General features: G+C 40.4%; 1 protein-coding gene across 7 annotated transcripts in view; it reads right to left on the reverse strand.

Annotated features, from left to right (window-relative positions):
- The window catches only part of DTNA (dystrobrevin alpha), a 374,000-nt gene that overhangs the window by 67,129 nt on the left and 287,091 nt on the right, over positions 1-19,780 (reverse strand). For all 7 annotated transcript variants that reach the window (XM_080821015.1, XM_080821021.1, XM_080821016.1 and 4 more), the window contains 4 exons: positions 14,114-14,199; positions 7,063-7,217; positions 3,859-3,964; positions 2,454-2,620 (listed from right to left, as the gene is read on the reverse strand). In XM_080821015.1, the coding sequence (XP_080677141.1) occupies positions 2,454-2,620; positions 3,859-3,964; positions 7,063-7,217; positions 14,114-14,199 (514 nt within the window). The remainder of the gene's footprint in view (positions 1-2,453; positions 2,621-3,858; positions 3,965-7,062; positions 7,218-14,113; positions 14,200-19,780) is intronic.

Consider the following 19,780-nt stretch of genomic DNA (forward strand, 5'->3'; position numbering starts at 1 on the left):
AGTAGAAGACAGGCCCTTGAAGTCCTTCACTGCCACATCAAGGACCATGGTCTTTATCTCAAATGCAGAGCAAGACAACGAAGACTTTAAATCATAGAGGTGACAGGAGCAGATGTGATTCTAGAAGGATTATTCCTGCTTAAGAGCAGAAAACGATCTGGGAGGACACAGGAGTGGAAGTAAGAAGGTGAGCAGAACGTTTCACAGGCATCCGGGTGCAAAATGTATTGGGCACGACTGGATCCATCCAGTTGAAAGTGAAAGGGGAACTTCAATCAGGGACTTTGGAGTTTAAAATTCATGTTCTTTCCAGAGCATCATGTTATCTCTTTTTCATTTAGACGAGTGGGATGTAGATCTTAAAATTTCACAGCCATTTCTATCAAAAATAATCTATCTCATATAATAAATCTTTAAAGCAGCTTTTCCTTTCCACGAGAAGTCACTTACCATTTTGTCACTTCCTTTTATGCAGAGAGCCCATAATTGGCAATACAATCAAACGACTTTTGTCCTCATGATCTAAAAGCTTAAGTGATAGAAGCGTTGTTCGAGAAGTTCCTCTTTGGCTTTTGTTAGGACATATAATTCTTAGAATACCTAAAACACATCCCTACAACAGCTTTTCACCACTGCAGCCTCTTTATCCCCTTGACGGGTCTGATCCTAGTTGTAAAGACGTTGTCCTGCCATATAACCATATAATTTTGAGTCCATAATCTCTAAGAAAGAGGCACCTAAACTGACTTTAGCATTTACATAAAACGATCATTAAAAATGCTTAGTCTTCAAACACTAACCCTCCAGAATGTGAGATAGAACAAGTTTGAAAATTGGTAGTATATCGACCATAAGAAAATAGAAAACGTTGTCTCCTATCTTCTGTACTAAACAGTGTTTCATGATCTGGGCTGGTATATCCATGCTCAGCATGTGACATAACCACCAGTGACAGGAGGCATCTGCTCTGGCCCAAAGCCCTCAGTATATGACACCTTATTGAAAAATTGGTACTCAAATTCAGAGTCTGAACGATGCTGAAAAATTAAAATATTTACACTGAATGCTGGTTCCCAATAATCATTCCTAGAAAGAACGTTCTGATTTAAAATGCATTTTCTGGGAACACCTGGGTGTTTCAGTCATTAAGTGTCTGCCTTCGGCTCAGGTCATGATCCCAGGGTCCTGGGATCGAGTCCTGTATCAGGCTCTCTGCTCAGTGGGGAGTCTGCTTCTCCCTCTCCCTTTGCTGCTCCCCCTGCTTGTGCTCTCTCTCTCCCTCCCTCTCTCTCTGACAAATAAATAAAATCTTAAAAAAATAAAATAAAATGCATTTTCTGAAGACTTTTTTTTTTTTTAAAGAATAAGTTACTCTTTAAGTAAAGGGTTTTGGTTAATTGAAATGCATAAAATATAGGAAAAAACTCCTAATAAAGAGTTTGCATTTTCTTGTGTGAGAACTACTCCAAGAGGGGTTGGCAGGTTTGATGGTACAGCCCACAAACCCCAATCCATACATAGGGCAGTACTTTCACAGAAGCACAGGAACAACCTCAGGGGACCTGATCTTTGAGCAACTGAGACCTAGATCAGCAAACTAAACCGCTTGAACCCCGAGCTCACCCAGTTGGATTCCTCCCACACGTGCATCACGTGGACAGACTCTCACAGGTCACCTCTGGCAAGCCGGTCACTCAGAGTTTATGCAAGGATGATCTGCTCATAGAGACTACCTCCCTGCCTCCAAAAAAGGAAACTGGAACAGCACCACGAAGCCCACAGGCTCACACATCTTTCCTTTTACAAGCTCTAGCCATGCACTTAACGGAGCTCCAGAATCTGAGAGCCAAGGAACTAATGATAATTTTTAAGAAATTCCCACACCCAGGGGTGTCTGGGTGGCTCAGTGGGTTAAAGCCTCTGCCTTCAGCTCAGGTCATGATCCCAGGGTCCTGGGATCGAGCCCCGCATCGGGCTCTCTGCTCAGCAGGGAGCCTGCTTCCTCCTCTCTTTCTCTCTCTCTCTGCCTGCCTCTCAGCCTACCTGTGATCTCTGTCCGTCAAATGAATAAATTAAAAAAAAAAAAAAGAAATTCCCACACCCAAAACAAAACAGAACTCGGAGAGAACCTTAACTTACTGTGAAAACGAGATTATGTCCCAAAGTTGCTAGTTCGGCTATTATCTAAGCCAGTACTGAGCTGTCTGCGTCCCAAGAAGTAACAGAGTGTGAGTCTTCCTAAACTGTAAGTCCTAGAACGCGACACTGGCTTCAGATGCCACAATGAAGATGTCCCGGTAAGGTGGGGGTGGGGTGGGGAGAGAGGGGAAGGAAGGCGTGCTAGAGTAGAAGTTAGGTTTGCCTCTTGATTGTCCTGCCATCTTTGCTGGTCCCTTGCATTCTGAGCGACGCTCACACAGACGAGGGTAAGTGTTGCCTGGACCTTGCCTTACCCATGAGGTGTACTCTTTCATTTGGTGCTGGTTGCTATGGGAACCGCCAGCATGTCCCCTCCAGAAGCAGTCCTGACAGAGCTGGTAATTGTGACACTGTTGGCATCGGTAGCGGAATCCCATCATACTCTCACTGTGGCAGTAGGAACATTCAACCGGATGGAAGACTACGGGGGAAAGAAATGGAGAAAAAAAAAAACGAGAAAATAAAAGTCTGAGCCAGAATAAGGAAAAATGCAGCCAAACGGGGACTGTGTTTTTCTGCTGTGTGCCGTGATTTCAGAGGCTAGTCAGCTCTGGCTGAGAGGAGAATTATGTTTATTCCTGGACTCTCATCACCCTTCTCACGCATGTGTGTGGAGGTGGAGGAAATGAAAGGGGATGGAGGCTAGGTCTTCTTTTAACCACAAATTTCTCTCTCCACTTCCAGCTCTTACACTATGAGAATATAAATTACCTAAACTGACTCGTCTTTCTCCCAAACTGCTCCCTGTCTCCAGGAGACCAGCACAGCTCCCTAGAAGACTCAGAGGCACAACAGATGAACACAACTGACTGTCCATTGGGTGGAGAGCAAATGTTAGAGAAGTGGAAAACGGGGAGAAAAAAGGAAGGGAAATGAAGGAGAGTATGAAAACTGGATAAGAGAATTGAATTATTTCATTTAAAAAAATGGAGTGGCTGATGGTCTTCTTTCATGACTGACATTACCTCCACTTAACAATTTTTTCTTTCTTTCCTGAGAGACAGATGGACAGAGCCCAAAGAGACGTGTAAATGATGTGAATACACTTCTAATTCAGATAGATTGAGGGACACTGAACTCTCTCTGATAGACAATTGGAATTACAGACAGGCAAGGTAAAATACTTGAGATTTGAAGCTAACATATAACCAAATCCAAGTAATTGTCTATACGTTATGAGCTAAAGATATTAGAGATATTAAACAACAATTCTTGCCTTTGGTCAGTTACCAAATCATTGAAAGCTCCATTCAGAACATATGACTGAAGATTAGCAAGGTACCATAATCTGATTTTTCCCTCTATCTCCTCTGCCTATTCTTGGCCGAGTGCCTAGGAATGGTCAATGCCATGTACACCAATATTGGAAGTTCAGACCTAAAAATAAACCTGGAAAATGTCATATTCATTATGGAGATTCTTCTCCTGCTACAGCAAGTCTACAGCCCCACGTGACTTGTAACTGAGAGACACACGGTGAGATTTAATAAGCGTATGGAACCGACAGTCCTAATTTTGCAGTGGACCTCGAAGGCCTTACTGATCAGGAAGAAAGTTTCTTTCAAAACTCAAGAATTACTGAACGACCTTCGTTTAATAATGTAGACTCGACAGCCTGCTAATTCTAAAAACTACCAGAGCTCAGGAGTAACTACTCACCATTTTCCACATTCGCCAGACGATGCAGAAGGGGCAGCCAGACCAGACACTGGGGGGGAGGGTCGGACATGAGCGTGTCCAAGAACCCATTTAAGGTGACTTTTTTCTGCATCAAAAAACCCACAAAAATTTAGAACAGAGAATAATCTCAATTGACCTGCTGTGTAAATACCATTTGAGATGAAAGACACAAGACATTCAATGAACCTCTAACATATCAAGAAACAGAATATATTCTGATAACTGGAGAACCAGTTCTGAACTTAGACCCTTTGGTTTCTTTTGACACTTCTGCACACGTAGGACTGGGTTATCTCCGTTGAGGCTGAGTCCCTATTGCCAAAAGGAGAGCGACAGTTCTGGGAGGGATGCTTTTGTGTACGAGGGACATATCAGAGTGATGAGGAAAGATGAAGGGTAGACTTGCTCTGTAAAATTTGACCCAACCGTGGGTCATACCACGTGCCGCAATTCCCGGAGCAGGTGGTCTTCCCCATCTGTAGAACAACGTCCCTTTCAAACTCCCTCCACTCCCCTAAGTCCTACATTCTTCATGGTTAATATGAATGGTTCTGCGATACAAGATCAGCAGGGAGTCCTGTTAGGAGGGAGCGATCCTTCACTGCGAGGAGAGAACCATCTATATTTTTGAAAATCCTTTTTCTCTTTATAGATCTTTCCTCTTAATTCAGTCTGCATCTGTTCTCACTATCCTGGTCCTTTCCAATGCAGAAAAGGAATGTATTATAAGTTTCTTTCAAAATGACAAAAAATAAGAAGTTATAGGAGTACAAGATAGTATAATAGGATGAATGGCAACAAAAGACATGTTTATATGCAAAAATCACTATTTTGGAAATTTTGAATTATAATATCAGGTGGATGGGGTAGTTTTTTTTTCTTTTTGTTTTTAAATTTCTATTTTAACTCCTGTATAGTTAACCTACAGTGCTATATTAGTTTCAGGTGTACAGTACAGTGATTCAACAATTCTATACATTACTCAGAGCTCATCGAGGTGAGTGTACTCTTAATCCCCATCCCCTCACCAACTCCCCCCGGTATCCATCTGTTTGTTCTCCACAAAAGAGCCCAAATAACCAAAGCGATTTTGGAGAAAAAAAAATGAAAAACAAAAAACAAAGCTGGATTCTAGACTTCAAGATATACTACAAATTGTAGTTATCAAAACAGTATTGTACTGGCACAAAAACAGCTCAATGGAACAGAATAGACAGCCAAAGAATAGTTTTATATCTTTAGACAAGAAATCAGTAGTGAAGAGTTTTAGTATCTTTTCAAGGCACCTGTGTTAACACTAATCCTTGTCATTCAGTCACAAAATATTTTGGTATGCTTCAATTAATCTTTTTTTATCAGCAGATTTTTATAATTTTAGCCTTTCCTTGTAATACTAAATAGCTTAAGTTTTATAGGATTGATAGCAACATTATTATCAAAATACATTTTATGTAAAGTATAAGTAATGAGACAACATTTTTGAAAAAGCCACCACAATTTGTAGCATCTAAAATAATTCTGTCTTTCCAAAGAATCACTTGGAATGGCTTGTACTTTTTCCAATGAAGCAATGCAAACAAATTTAAAGTGTCATCATTCAAACTGCTGTGATAGTTTATGAAGGACAAAAATAAACTGGTCTTATTATTTTTATTTGTGTTGCTTCTTTTTATACTTCAAATGATCTTCTCCATTTTGATCATTCATCATACTGGCTAAAAATCACTTCTGGCAATTCCCAAAAATGTTATTATGATTTTTACATATATAAATTTCTCATCATTGAGGATATATAAAAAATTATATAATAGGACAGTCTACAAGATATTTCAAAAGGACTTTTGAGCGGCAATAACATCATATATATAATTCTTATTGAACATGTAGGTCCTAGGAAAATAGAAAGATAGTCATCAAGAGAGTCAAAAGCAAAAACAAACTACTGGGACTACACCAAAATAAAAAGCTTTTGCACAGCGAAGGAAACCATCAACAAATGTACAAATGTACAACAAACCCAGAGGCAGTGAGACCAGCGTGGAGGTAACACAATAGGCCAGGCAACAGATGAGGATGAGGAAAGAGATCAGAGAGACATTGAGAAGGGGAAGACAGCAAGGATTGAGGACTGATGAGAACTGCGGAGTGAGGAAGTTGTCTGGAAGGAGGCCAAGGTGAATGGAACCATTCTGACGTGACCAACTCGAAGGACAAGTATAAAGACGAGTGTGCTTCGGCTGGGGGCAGAGATGAGGGACCTAAGCCAGCCTGGGGTTGGGGGAGTGGGAAGGGTCAGAAAGGCCTTCTAGATGAGACAACATGGAGTATATCCAACCGTTCCATCTCTTATTAGTTGTAAGGATACCATTATGATTCTACAACAATCCATGACCCATAGGGATGTCTAAGGCACTTTGACCTCATAGGTCACAAGGAAACAGACTGATGAAGTTTACTAGGTGGGCAGTTAAATGCAGCTTTTCAGGGGCTGCTATGCACTGATTTCTTAAGTAAGGGATACTTTTAGAGGATATTCTTGGTTAGTATGGATTTTTTAAAAATTTTAAGCAAAACCTTCAATTTCTGGGTTTGTAAATCACCACTGAGCTGTGCTGGAGAATGGTGCCAGACATGGAGACTTTGTACATGACTGGGCAGATGCAAACATGGAAAGCCCCAAGAACTCAATAGCTTCTCTGGGCCAACTTGTACCACTCCCCCTTAAAATATGTCACTCTGAACCCCTAATGTATCACGTCAGGGGGAACTTAGCCAGCTGTGTTTGTCATACATTTGGCATACGCTATATGATTCCTTTCTTGCTTCCTTTGCTGAACATTGGTGAAACTTGGCACTGGCTCAGACTTGTGTTTCATGTGAGGCTGAGTGACGGTTCAGCTCTTTTGATAGGGCAGTGATAATGACCGCAATGATACCGAGGGTGGAAGGTCGATGTAAGGATTAAATTAGACAATGCAAGAAAAGAGCTTAGCATGGTACCTGGCTCATGGTCAGGAAGTATCACCAATTATTATTTTCTAGGTAAGCTGATTTGAGTTACTGGCTCAGAGGTCATTTGTCAGAGGCTGGGAGATACTACAGGTTATCACGAAGAGGAGTCCAAGTGGTGATTGATGTAACATACCGAAGGACAACCTAAGAGACATTTCCTTTTTTTCCTACCTGTTGAGAGAAACAGGACCTTGCTGACTGCTCTGTGTAACCGAATGAAGGGCCTTCAAAAACGGCTGTGGGTAGTTTGAGAACTTCCCGGAGGAACTGATCATATCGTCCATAAACCATCACCCCGCTGGAGTCAGAAATCATGGAGAAAATATCTGACGGAAGGAAAAGGAAAGATATTTACTCATCCCATGAATATATTCTCCACCGTTTCAGTGAGATGTATCTGCTGCAAATAACAAAAACTGTAGCAGAATAAGTAATTTTTATGAAAGAGTAACACAGAAATTAATTGTTATGCTGAAATATTCCTGGCATCGTGTTGCCTTTGGTGTCTTTTTGTTGTTGATTCTGAAACATAGCATTAATTTGGGTAAAATTAGCATATTTTGATAAGACAGCATCCCATTTTTATTTTGAGGTCAGTTATAAGCTCAGACATCATTCAATGGAAGGAATTTTTAAATATGTGAGGGATATGCCGATCTCATTGAAACACACAAAAAACATTTACTATAACATTGGGGTGTGTATGTATCTATCTAGCTAGCTGTTTACCCATCTATATCACCACCAAGACCTTTGAGTTTTGGTTTAAGATATTGAAAAATGAAAGGCACAATGGGGATAAGGATGTAATGAAATCACCCGACTAACTTCCCACAGAAGCAGAAAACTTTCTATAAATCATTGTGTTCCAGGTAGAAGGCACTCGATTTACAGGGAAGAGTCTTTTGACTCACGTAATCGAGGGGGAGCCTGGCCTTGGGGAAGATCAATGAGGTAAAGTCGGAGTCTGTGTCTTCATTGAACCCCTGTCCTTCAGTTTCTGCCACTATGGGCACTTAGTGAATATTAATGGCATAATTTCTCAAGGTACTTTATAATTCCTCTGTGGAAGTCACTACGGGAATGAAAGCAAATGCTATCATAGTTTGTCACCAGGCTAGATTGTAACTAGGCCAGCACAGCTGTTGGGATAAACTGTTGTAAATTCAATGTGTTGCCTCTGTTCATTTTGGGCTTAATGTCTCAAGGTCAAAATGCAATCTGGGGACATGGTTTTTACACTGCAGTCAGATGGTAAGCCTATTACAGGCTTTACCTGGATTATGTTTTGAGGATGTGAACTGACTCTCATTGCCTTCAAATATTCCATTTATAAAGAATTTCTACTGTGTTTCGGATTGTTTATCAATTATGAGGCTAAAGAAATTTTACCTAAGCTACAAAGTTAATGTTGTTCTCATCCACCTTCACAATTTTATCTCTTATGTTTATCTCTTCATCTCTTATGAATTCATTATAACTGGTCAAAAAAAAAAAGGCAAAAAGTTGCCAACAGCAAAAAAATTCTTATGTAATCCCACATATATAGAAATGCAAGAATTCCAATAAAAAGGGGAAAAAGGAAACCCAGGTAAAGGAAATGAACTTTCCTATCAGAGCTGCCATCTTGTGTGTTTTTAGGCAGGTTGGTCAACTATAATTGGGTCATCCTGATGATCTTCAAGCCAAGAATTTTCTAAGCCAGGACACATTTTGAAAAGTAGCTTAGGTCTTTCAGATCTCCCATGGAAAGAATTTAGACAACAGCTGTAACTAGAGCAAAAGCTGAAGGAGTACAAGCACTGACCTTTCACAAACTTGAAGCTCATATTAAACTTGTCTGTGTTGATGAAGCTTTGTGAAGCAAGAGCCAAACTAGGGCTAGGTCACTGGGATCAAAGGGAAGGGGCTGTTAATGGCCATTCTGGTTTTTCAAAAGAAATGAGGGACTCTGAGGAAGCGATCAAAATGATGTTTGCTCCTTAGTTCTGGACTCTCATGTTATATAACAACATACATATGCACATATGGCTATGACAATATACATATATACATATGTAATATGCTAATAATATGTAATATATGTATCTATAATAAAATAGAAGGTATTTCAAAGATTAAATTAGTCAGTAGACAAAAAGCATACAGATATAAAGGACACAGACTAGTGCTTGACACTTAGTACACAGTACAGAAATGTGAGCTGTTTTTACTATTAATTTCATGTCACATTTTTTCTGTTATTTACTTTAGATGCTTAGGCTTTGCCTCCCCCATGGGATTGCTCTGTAATGTTACCAATCATACTCTAAATCACCACTGTATTTCCAACGGCACCATACAAAGAGAGATACTTTAGAAGAATTTATATTCACTGATTCATTCATTTTAAATTAACTTAACACATACAAAATGTGTAAAACTGTGCTAAGCAATGACTACACAGAAAAACCAGGACATAGTTCTTTTTTACTTATTTTTTTAAAGGAATTAAAACAAAATTTTATTTGAAAATAACATCAAACTTAATAAAATAATTGCAGGAATAAGAGCACTACAAAGAACACTCACACACAACCTTCATCCAGATTCATCTATGAGCCCTTTATTCTGTTTACTTTATCATTCTATCTATCATCTATCTAAATATCTGTCTATCATCTGTCTATGTCTGTCTGGGTGTATATATGTGGGGCAAACATACAATTTTTTTCTGAATTGAGACTAATTTGCATATATCATGGCCTTTACCTCTGAACGCAGCCAGTGTGTCTTCCCTAAGAGTAAGGGTATATCCTCTGATGAGATTACAGCAAGGGGCAGCAAACTTTTTTCTGTAAAGGGCCCGATAATGATATTTTGGGTTTTGTGGACCACATATGGTCTCTGTCACACTCATCTTCATACAACCTTCAGAATGTGGAAGCTAGTCTCCGCTCACAGGCCATAGCTTGTTTACCCTGGGTTTCAGGGTAGTTAACCACTTTGGTATATTTAACATTGATACATCGATCTTATCTAATATTATCTGACCTCTTGGTCATATTCCAATTTTGTGAATTGGTCAGTAATAGGACATAGTTCTTGACTTCTGGGCGGTCCCAGTCCCTTGAGGGTACAGAGACGTGCTTACAGACTGCGTCCTATGACATCGTAAGTCCTCCGCGGTGGTGTGACTACTGGAACAGGAGCGTGCATGGGCCACAGCAGGAGCGTGAACAGAGGGCTTCCAGAGTGAGGGAAGATTTCCTTACCGAAGTGACTTCTAGGTCTTCCTAGGTGACAGAGGGGTCTTCTAGGCCAAGTGTAAAGGACAGTTAGGGGCTAGTCAGGCTTTAAGACACAGAATCAGGGTGTGCACGGGCACGCTCAAGCATGATGCACTCAAGGCTCTTCAAGGAGTTCATTGTTCCAGGGGCCCTGGGTGCCCACGAGGGCATGGTGGGAGACGAGGTAGAGATCTGAAGAGCTTTAGGCCTCTACTAAGGCGCTTAGGTGGTGTCTGGAAGATGTTGTGGGAGATGCTAAAGATTTAAGGCAGGCCAGTGAGTTAGAAATATTACCTGGGGGAAGGGAGGGTAGCTGTGGAGACAGAACCACCAGTTCAGTTATGGAAACCCAACAAATCCCTGGTGTTGGCCACAAGGCTATTCTTGTCAACCAGCCTTCCCCAAACGTTTTAGCACAGCATGTGACATTCCAGGCCAGCAGCACTGTTTTCAAAATTTTTTAGGATCCTTAGGACCATCTGGGAGCCCCAGGGAAGAAGTATAAACAGGTGTCCCAACTCATTAGAGCAACAGCTTATAAGTGGACCAAGAACGATTTGACACAAACACGGTGTTTGGTTAGGTCAGTCTCTGTTTAGGTCACTGTGTCCTCTGACTGCGGGGGCAGCCTCACACTTGAGGCTGCTGTGGTTACAGTCATGAAGAGCCTGCATATTGGTTCCTGGCGGCCCTGAGGGCTGGAAATTGTGTGCAACACGGAGTTGTTGTCCCTTTTCATTCATTTTAAAGCAGTTGGAAAAATTTAGCTTAATATCTTCTATCTTCCACTTTTTGCCTTCTAAAGTTCCTAATTTATTTTCAGCAATGACTCTTGCCCTGCCCTCTCCCACATGAAGGGGCCACTTGGAACAAACTAAATACCTCTCATCCTTATGCACGAAAACAGAAAAATTGCCAAAGGAGCACAGCTGGCATATTGGCTTAGTGAATTAGAATTGAAAGAAGGGAAAACAAAACCCTCAAACACTGAGAAACTCCATATCCTTTTTCATTTTACTTTTTCTTAGTACAAAAGCAATGTGGAAAATCATGACTTTGCCTGTTTTATCAGCAAGAGCAGCCAGCAAAAGAAGACCAGAGAAAACCCTCACAATCCCACTCCTCAAGAGTCAGCCTCTGCTGTCTGTGGGCAGATTGGCCCATATTTGTGTATTCAGCTAATAATTATCACTGAAGCCAGAAATATTGGTGACTGAATATATTTATTTTTGACTAACTAACATTTTGGAGAAGTTCTTCCAACCAAGGTGCTTTCAGTTAAATTGTGTTTGTCAAATCGCTCCCAAACAACTTACCAGGAAACCACGAAAACCACCTTCTTGGGATTCAGTAAACAAAGAGTGACTCCTTAGCAGGGCAGCTGGGGCTACATTAGGCTGTGATTCGGATCCACTCCTCTGTGAGAGGGCAACGTCATAGGTCTCATGATCACGTGATCTGTTTTGGGTGTTCTTTAGAATTTGTGACACTGAAACTGATTTCTGCAGAACTGAAGAACACAGTCTACTTCCAGTGAGACTCATGCGTTGGGCAACTTCTTTCACCGCACTGATGAGGGTTTACTTTGGCTACTAGGTAGCAAGCATGCTTTGCTCACTGAGGGTGGGGTGAAGAGAAACCACCCGAGCGGTGACCTTGTTGCTCTGAATTCCTGGACATGCAAGAGATCTGCCAGGGTTTTGACTTGGTAAAGTTCTGCTCAGAACCTTGGTTATCTTGAGCTTTCTAACTCTGCAGACATGGCTCCGTGCTGACCTAACAACCGTTCCCTTGGTCTTTACGGGCCTCAAATTTCTTCCAGGGCTAAGAAGGGAAAGCAGTGCCATTTCCCGGCCCAAGAGGCAGGAGCGGGTTCCTCCATGACTATCATGGGCTTCCTTTCTTGTTAACAGTGACTGAGGCAGTCCTGGGCAATGACACTGGCTGGGGGCCTCTGGAGTGAGATGTGACTCCCGAGATTGCCAGACCCCTTCTCCCAGGAGAGAGAGAAAATCTATACTGTTGAAGCCTGAATGGAAGGATGGAAAGCACTGTGGTCCTTGATGGCATGGAATTAGCTTGGTTCATGAAACACTCCATGACCCCGGGGAGGTCAGAAAACTGGTTCTCTCGGTTTTCCTGAAACTTATTTTAATATGGAATCCTTTTATCCAATCCCTATTAGTGCAACACTGAGTAAGTATTTGGAAATGATTCTCAAGACTTAAAAGCAAGCCATGTATCTAATGCCCTCAGCATAAGTGGCCAACTGTGACACAAGGTCAGCACACAAGGCCCTGCAGAGTTTCCTCCTTTGCCCTGCTTTGTTTTGCTCAACTTTCTCCTCCCAGCCTAAACCTAGAGGAAATACCTCATGGATTACTCCGAAGCTAGGTTTTAAACAAGGACATTGGTCCCACCACCTTCTCATTTAGTTATTATCCTCACTCAAGCACTCAGGCAGATAGTTTTTAATTTTAAAAATATCTTTCAGGCTAACTCAAGAGAAACTAAACTCTCCCTTATAAAGCCTGCTTGGGCTTCTCTGAATCTGAAATGCATTTGGCTGGTCCGCGGAACGAGGTTTCCGAAGTGAGGGGGGATGTATGCTTGTGGGGTTTCCGTGTGCCTTCCGCTCATCTACCGGTCCAGAGACATAACTCTGTTTTGGAGTATGTCTGGGGAAATTCCAGAGGAACAAAGAGGGTTTTTCTGGTTTTTTTTCCCCCTCCCCCTGTATCTTCGTTCCTTTTCTCCCTCTTTGTGAAAGAGATCACACTCCGAAGCTGACAGGCAGCAGGTGAGAAAAGTGCCTGGAGCCTGTGAGTCACAGATGAGTAGGGCTGGGAGGGACCCTCCGGGTATCTAACAAAATCCCCAAATTTGGGATAAAGATGGAAAGGAAAGACTAAGGAAGTAGAGTAACTTCCACAGGGTAACTCAGCGAATTAGTCACATAGCTGGGCTTGCAATCTGGGTTCCTGATTCTCACGACAGTGCTCTTCCCCACACAGCCTTATAACCCGAACTCACCACATTTAAGGTAAGGGAAAGGGGTAAGTGGAAATTTTTCTTTTAAACAGCAGAATATACATCATTTAAAAACAGTTGAAACTGAAAATTCTTGCCCCCTACTCTCACGCTAGGTCTTCTGAAACAAAAAACAAAAACCCAGAAATCTATGGTTTCAAAAGTCCTCTGGATGATTCTATATGTATATACACCAAAATTTCAGAACCACTGATGTAGAGAAAAAAGTCAGGTTCTGGTACCACCTTAGCTATATGATTTACTTTATTCTACCACTCTGAGTCTCAGCTTCTACCTAAAACAAACAAAACTCTCATGTTTTCTTGGTTAAAGAACTACCACATTTGGTGACAAAACGTACATAAAAGGACCCACAATCACCCAATGCACCTTAGCTATCACATTTTTATTTGGAATCCAGTTAATTCTCAGTCTGTAGTGTTTCTGTGCAATTCTTATGCCTATATCCCGGCAACGTCTACTTGGGAACCTTGGGGTTTCCCAGTGACTTGAACAGCACTGGCTAAGAAAAATGAAGAAATGTGCCAGGAGCTTTGACTTTACATTACCTAAAAAAAAGGAAGGTTGCCCAACATGGCCTTCACATCCCTATGAAGATGGACTTACGCCTCTAAGGCTATATAGAGCAATGAACTTAAAAGGATATACATCTTACTTTAATATTATAAGAAGTCTAGTTGGTGATACTCAACAGGCTATAGCGAATAATAATCCATAAGTAGAAGGAAAACATTCATATCATTAACATTTATCTAATATGAAAATATTTCTGTGATAAAATCCAAAGATCCATGAAGATTATATTTCAAACAACTCTCATAGAATGAGGAAAGTAAAATGGGCAGCAGGACACGGGAGTACACGGGAGGGATGAGCAGAGAGAGACACCAAGAATAACTTACATCTTAATTTGTCCATGATCTTCCCTCCACACAACGTGGCTAAAGCCATTTTGACAGCAAATACTGAAATTTTACCATGGCCTTCCCTGTTTAATGATAAGAGGGGGAAAAAAAAAAGATGTCATTTGGAGAACTTTCAGTAATGAGATCTGACATTTTCTGTTCTGTAGAAATCATAGGACACTGTAACTGCATACATTATGTGAACATATCCATTTTAGAAAAGACCATGAATACAATTCAACACAAATTTCTGAAAAGCTGTCTATTCAATATCTCCTTTTTTCAAGACAGCAGAAACTTCAAGTTATTGTTTGTATATGTCACTTGCTCAGAGCATATACTGGCATCTAGAGGGATATGTACTATTTAGCTACAGATTACAGTCATAGAACGTGATTTTCACCCTGGGTTTCATAAAATAATTTTATGCATGATGATTCCACAGTCTCTATAACTTATTTAAACAAGGTTTCAGAAAGAAATTTTTTTTGGTCAGAGAATTCCTGAATTTTGTTAGAGTTTTTTCATCATCATCATTTTCCATCACAGTTTTTTTTCACCCGTCATTTCCGACCCACAAGCTGACTGTGTGTATGTGAGACATTTACTTTTCAAAGAAAGCTGATATTTTAAAGGGGCAAAAAAGGAAGAGCTCTGTTAGAGCTCCTTCAACCTAAATGACACCAGATCTGCCAAATCTTCATTGATTCAGGAAGTATATCTAACTTGTCCTTCACAAAATGTGATATAATGGGATATAAAGGGCACACTGTAACGAGTGTAATATTTCAGCTAAATGATTTTCCAGCTAGGATAAACTGTTTATTCTTGTGTCCTTGGAATTAGAAAGTGTATCCCATTAGTAATTCATTTCTTTGATAGTTGCTATTCTTAAGAATGATCAAAGGAGTTATTCAAAATAATAATGGGGCTGAAAGGTAAGAAAAGTCAGTATTGACAAGGGTTTAGTATATAGAATAAATCATTTATATGAATAAGGTCCATATATATGACACATTAGGAGAACAAGATATAATAAATAATTGTGTCTTTGTTCATTACTGGACTCCAGAGACAGATCATTTGTCATTCATCCTTGTTGCTGTCATACTCAGCATAGCACCTTAAATACAGCCAGTCAGAATGTAAAAGTGACTGAGACCTATGCTAGGTCCCATTTATCTTTCTAAGCCTAAGCACCAGATCTATATACTTACTTATGAGAAATAATCTTCCCTTGGATACCTCATGTCAAACCAAGTATGTTCAAAGTAGAACTCATGCTCCTCACAAAGCGTTCCTATCATACTCAGACCAACCCACTACTAACCTGCTTCTGGTTATCAGACTCACCATGTACCTAGTTACCCAAAAATGAACCCCCGGGAAGGGGTTACCCTTGACTTCGTTCTCTTCTTTAATTCCCCACCACCTGAATAAATGTTTGAGGGACTTAACTATACCTCCTACCTATATGTTAGACCTATTCCCTGCTTTCCATTTGAACTGCCATTGCCTCACCAGCTCTTGCGTGAACACTGTCGTCATTTCTTAAATGACCTCTCTGCTTGCACACTCACATCACAGATTCAACTATATTATTTCATTATTTAAATCTCTGATTGCCTGTTTGCCTACAGGATATGGTTATGACTTCACCTGTGCTCTCCAGTCTCACCTGCTACCATTTCTGTTAAACTCCACTCCCCAGTCCTACATTTAATGCCCCTGCCCTTCCTACCACCTTTGCCCAGGACCCTCTTTCCTACCTATTCATCAAGACTCAGCTCAGTATCATCACTCACCTTGCTCTGAAATGTGCAGGCAAATACTCTGCCCTCCACTTTCACCTACCATTTGGCACCTATCTCACTGAGTGAACTTAATTTGTTTATTTACATGTCTGCATGTAATGTGACCCCACACTGTGACATCCTTGGGGACAGAGACCATATCTTCTCAATTTGTTGAATTCCTAGCGCTTTCCACCTAGTCTTCCCCAGAATTAGTGAACAATATATTTCTTATATTAATTAATGATTACTAATCATTAGAACAGGTGCCCCTAGAATTTGGAATGACTACTCACTTGGCTGTTTGCTAATTTTAGAGCAGGTAGCCGTAAGAAAAATGCAATGATTTTGTAAAAAAAAAAAAAAAAAAAACCTCATTCAAAATTATTCCATGTGTACTGTATTCCCAACTGCATGGATAACCAGAAGTATCAAAAATTTTATTTTAGGAAATAATTAGTTCCCTTTCCTTGGCTGAACATGGTTCAAATTGTGAGAACAGGGAAATCTACCAAGTGTGGAAGAAGAGGAGCAATGAAGTGATAAAGTAGTCTTCATGACTCAGAGAAATTGAGGAACATTATATGTGATACTTTAGGAGCAATACAAGTTTCTTTCAAGGAATCGGAGAGAACAAATTTAACTCAAGAAAGAGGATGGAGCACAGAAAATGCTGGCACAGAGAGTTCTCCACAGGATGAAATGATGATAGCTCACGAATGAATTCTTAAACCTTAGCTTTTAATGAAGAAGATCACAGGGAGATCACCAGTTCTGTATTGTTCTTGGAAATGCAAGATTAATGCTATTACATCCAGGAGTGGTTGTATCAGAGCTATTCTGCCAAATTGACATAATAAATCTAGATAAATCACCAAGCGGAGGGCAGCTCAATGAGAGTTTTGCAGGAACTCAAGGGTGAAATTAGGCCACTGGAATGTATTGTTATGCAAGTCAGCGTGCCAGATTGCAAAGGTGACCCTTGTCACTAAGAAGGATTCAGGGGGTATGCAGGAATGCAGATCGCGGGAAGCACACCATTGCTGGGTGAGTTGAGACCTTGCTCAGCCTGGGATAAACCTTGAAGGAATTTAGGGAGTGAGTGGAGATGAGTGACTCCACAATGGAGAAGGTTGACAACCAGGACTTAAATACATGTGGGTCTTTTTAAAGAACATCTTCAGTAGACATAACAGGATGAAAAAAGGTGGGGGGTGGGGGTGGGGTGGGGAGAAAGATTTTCTAAAGGCCTTCGATAAGATTCCACACCAAAAGCCATTACCTAAGGTCATCTTGGGATCAGGGTCCCTATTTTTTTTTTTTTTTTTTTTGGTGATAAAAGAAGTGGCATTAACAAAGGAAACTAGGAGTAGGGAATTGTTGGGATATCCCAAGGGGGACAGTACAAGAGTTGTGCTCATTGGGAATCATCCCTGACCAGGGCCGTTTGATCCATGAACAGTTTGGGAAATCCCTTAAGTATCTAGGAAGTGGAAAGTCAAGCTCATGAAGACGGATAACAGGAAGCTCCCAGAAGTTTTGTGCAAACGAGCAGGAAAGCGACATATTGTTCCAAAATGAGTTTGCACACGCAATGCCTCTAGGAGTAAAGTAGTCAAACGGCACGTATGGAATGTTGGCCATTGGCCACAACTCCGGAAGCGGACCGGCCAAAGAGTGCTGAGCATGAAAAAAACCGACAGTCTCTAATGCTGCAGGCCAAACAGCCTTGGAACGGCAACACCAGGAAGAGTGCTAGAAAAAGTCTATGTTCTTGTCTTGTTTTTATGAAACGCTATGGCAGCACATCTCCAAGTTCACGTGCAGTTCTGAGCTCACCTAAAGAAAGAGGGAGCACAGCCAGCTGTGTTTGAGAACACCACGCGCAGGAGACAAGAGTATCCATCAGCACCATCCACTTCCGGGGTGGGCGGGGCCTTAGAATCAATGACAGGATCACGTGAGCTGTTCTTTGTGAGCAAAAGTTGCTAGCTGATTCTTCAGGAGTAGAAGAGGCACACCGAGCGATTTAAAATGAAATTTACTATTAGCCTATCATTTTTTTCCTTAAAAATTTTCATTTATTTATTTTTAAAGTAAAAATTGTGCTTATTTTAATATTTTCCCTTTCAATGTGGAGCAAGAACACAATGCATAATCCATCGCTTTCCTCTTTTTCCCCCACTATTTGGATTTTGGCAAAATGGAATATATTCTATTTTTTAGGCCAGTTATCCTGAAGCTCTTGCCAATGCAAACTTCACTTTCCAGTTCTAGCTTGAGGTCAAAAACCACACAGGTTAAATTGCTATACCAGTATATAATTAAGACCTTAAAGGTTATTTAAGACTATCAAAAAAATTAGCAAAAGTATAAACTGAAATTGCTTCATAAGTCAGTGTTTCCTTAAATCTTTTATTTCCCTTATACTTTGCTTTCTCACTCTGAAAATTTTCAAATTTTCCTAAGAGGTGACTAATTAAAAATGGAAACCAGAAAGCACTTACCCTTTGGTTAAAATACATGCAAAGATTTGTAGAGTCGCTGTCTTAAAAACATAAATTACTTTAAAGTTTCACTCATCATAATAAAAAGTGAGTAAACTGCATTACACTGGGCTTTTTCATGACCTCACAGAGACAAACTGATTTCTTTGAACTAAGAAGGTATTGGTTTCAAGGAAAAGTTGTCTGGGAGAGAAAATCCGTTTTTGACAAGAAGGGGAAACAACAAATCGATATTGATAGGTTTGGGAGGCTAGGCTGAATTCGGGACAGAATGTAAATTTTCTCCAAGTTGCCAAGCCAGTTTCCTGTTTGAAATGATAGACTCCCATGATAAGTTTTAAGTCCTTGAAAACGGATTTGAATTCTGACTGATTCTTTTTGGAACAGGCTGGAGGAATTATTTTTCTATTTAAGAGTACTAAAACGAGAAACTCTTCTTATACCAGCCCATTTCACAAAAACATTTGGTAAGCATTTTCATGAGCATAGAACTCAAATTGCTCTTTCTCACACATTTTGGTGGCTTAATTAACTGAGAAAATTGTTTCCTCCTCTGGCTTTCACAACACGCCTCTATCATAACTCATGTCTTTATCTGGGAATATTTTGTTCATATGGATCCCTGATTTTGTAACTCAACAGATATTTATTGACAATGCCTTACAGGTTGGGGATATAAAGGTGAATAAAGTATGGCTCCTACCCCCAAGTTGGCTCATAGTCTGTTGAAGAAAAAGAGTCAAAACCAGTTAATTCTAATACACATTTTTAAAAGGGTGGGGATCTCACCTTTCTCATCTTTCATCCCCAGCCTAACGTGTATGGCACTTAGCGCAAAGCAAACTCTTAATACATGTTAATTAAATAAACAAATGTACATGTGAAAAGAAATTTTGATCTACCACTGAAGTTTTATATTGAGAAATGCTAAGTTTTGGGGTGAAATTACAAAAATTGACCTTACGGTCCTAATTTTGGATTGTGCACTTGTGTGACACCTTGATTTTTGAAGTGATCACATCCATGATTACTCATGTTTTTTGGGTAAGTGAAGTTAACATGTGAACAGATAGAAATCCCTCAGTAGGCTATGGCATCTCTTTGGGCTCCCCTTCATGTTAGCAAAACATTTGGGAAAAGAATTCTTCATAACACCTCCCCATGTGAGTTTGCCAGGAGTTTCTCCAGAATGGAAGGGGCCAGAACTTTACACCTATGAAATTCCATTCGCCACTCACACCAAGTCTACGTCTGACATAAAGGTGAGTGACATTAAGGCTGTTCATTTTATCTACAATTGTGAAACTTCTTTGAAAAAGAAGTCTTATAGTCCTATTTTAGCGACATGTAGAAATCTTGGAACA

Source organism: Martes martes (assembly GCF_963455335.1).
Source record: "Martes martes genome assembly, chromosome: 13".
Lineage (NCBI taxonomy): Eukaryota > Metazoa > Chordata > Mammalia > Carnivora > Mustelidae > Martes > Martes martes.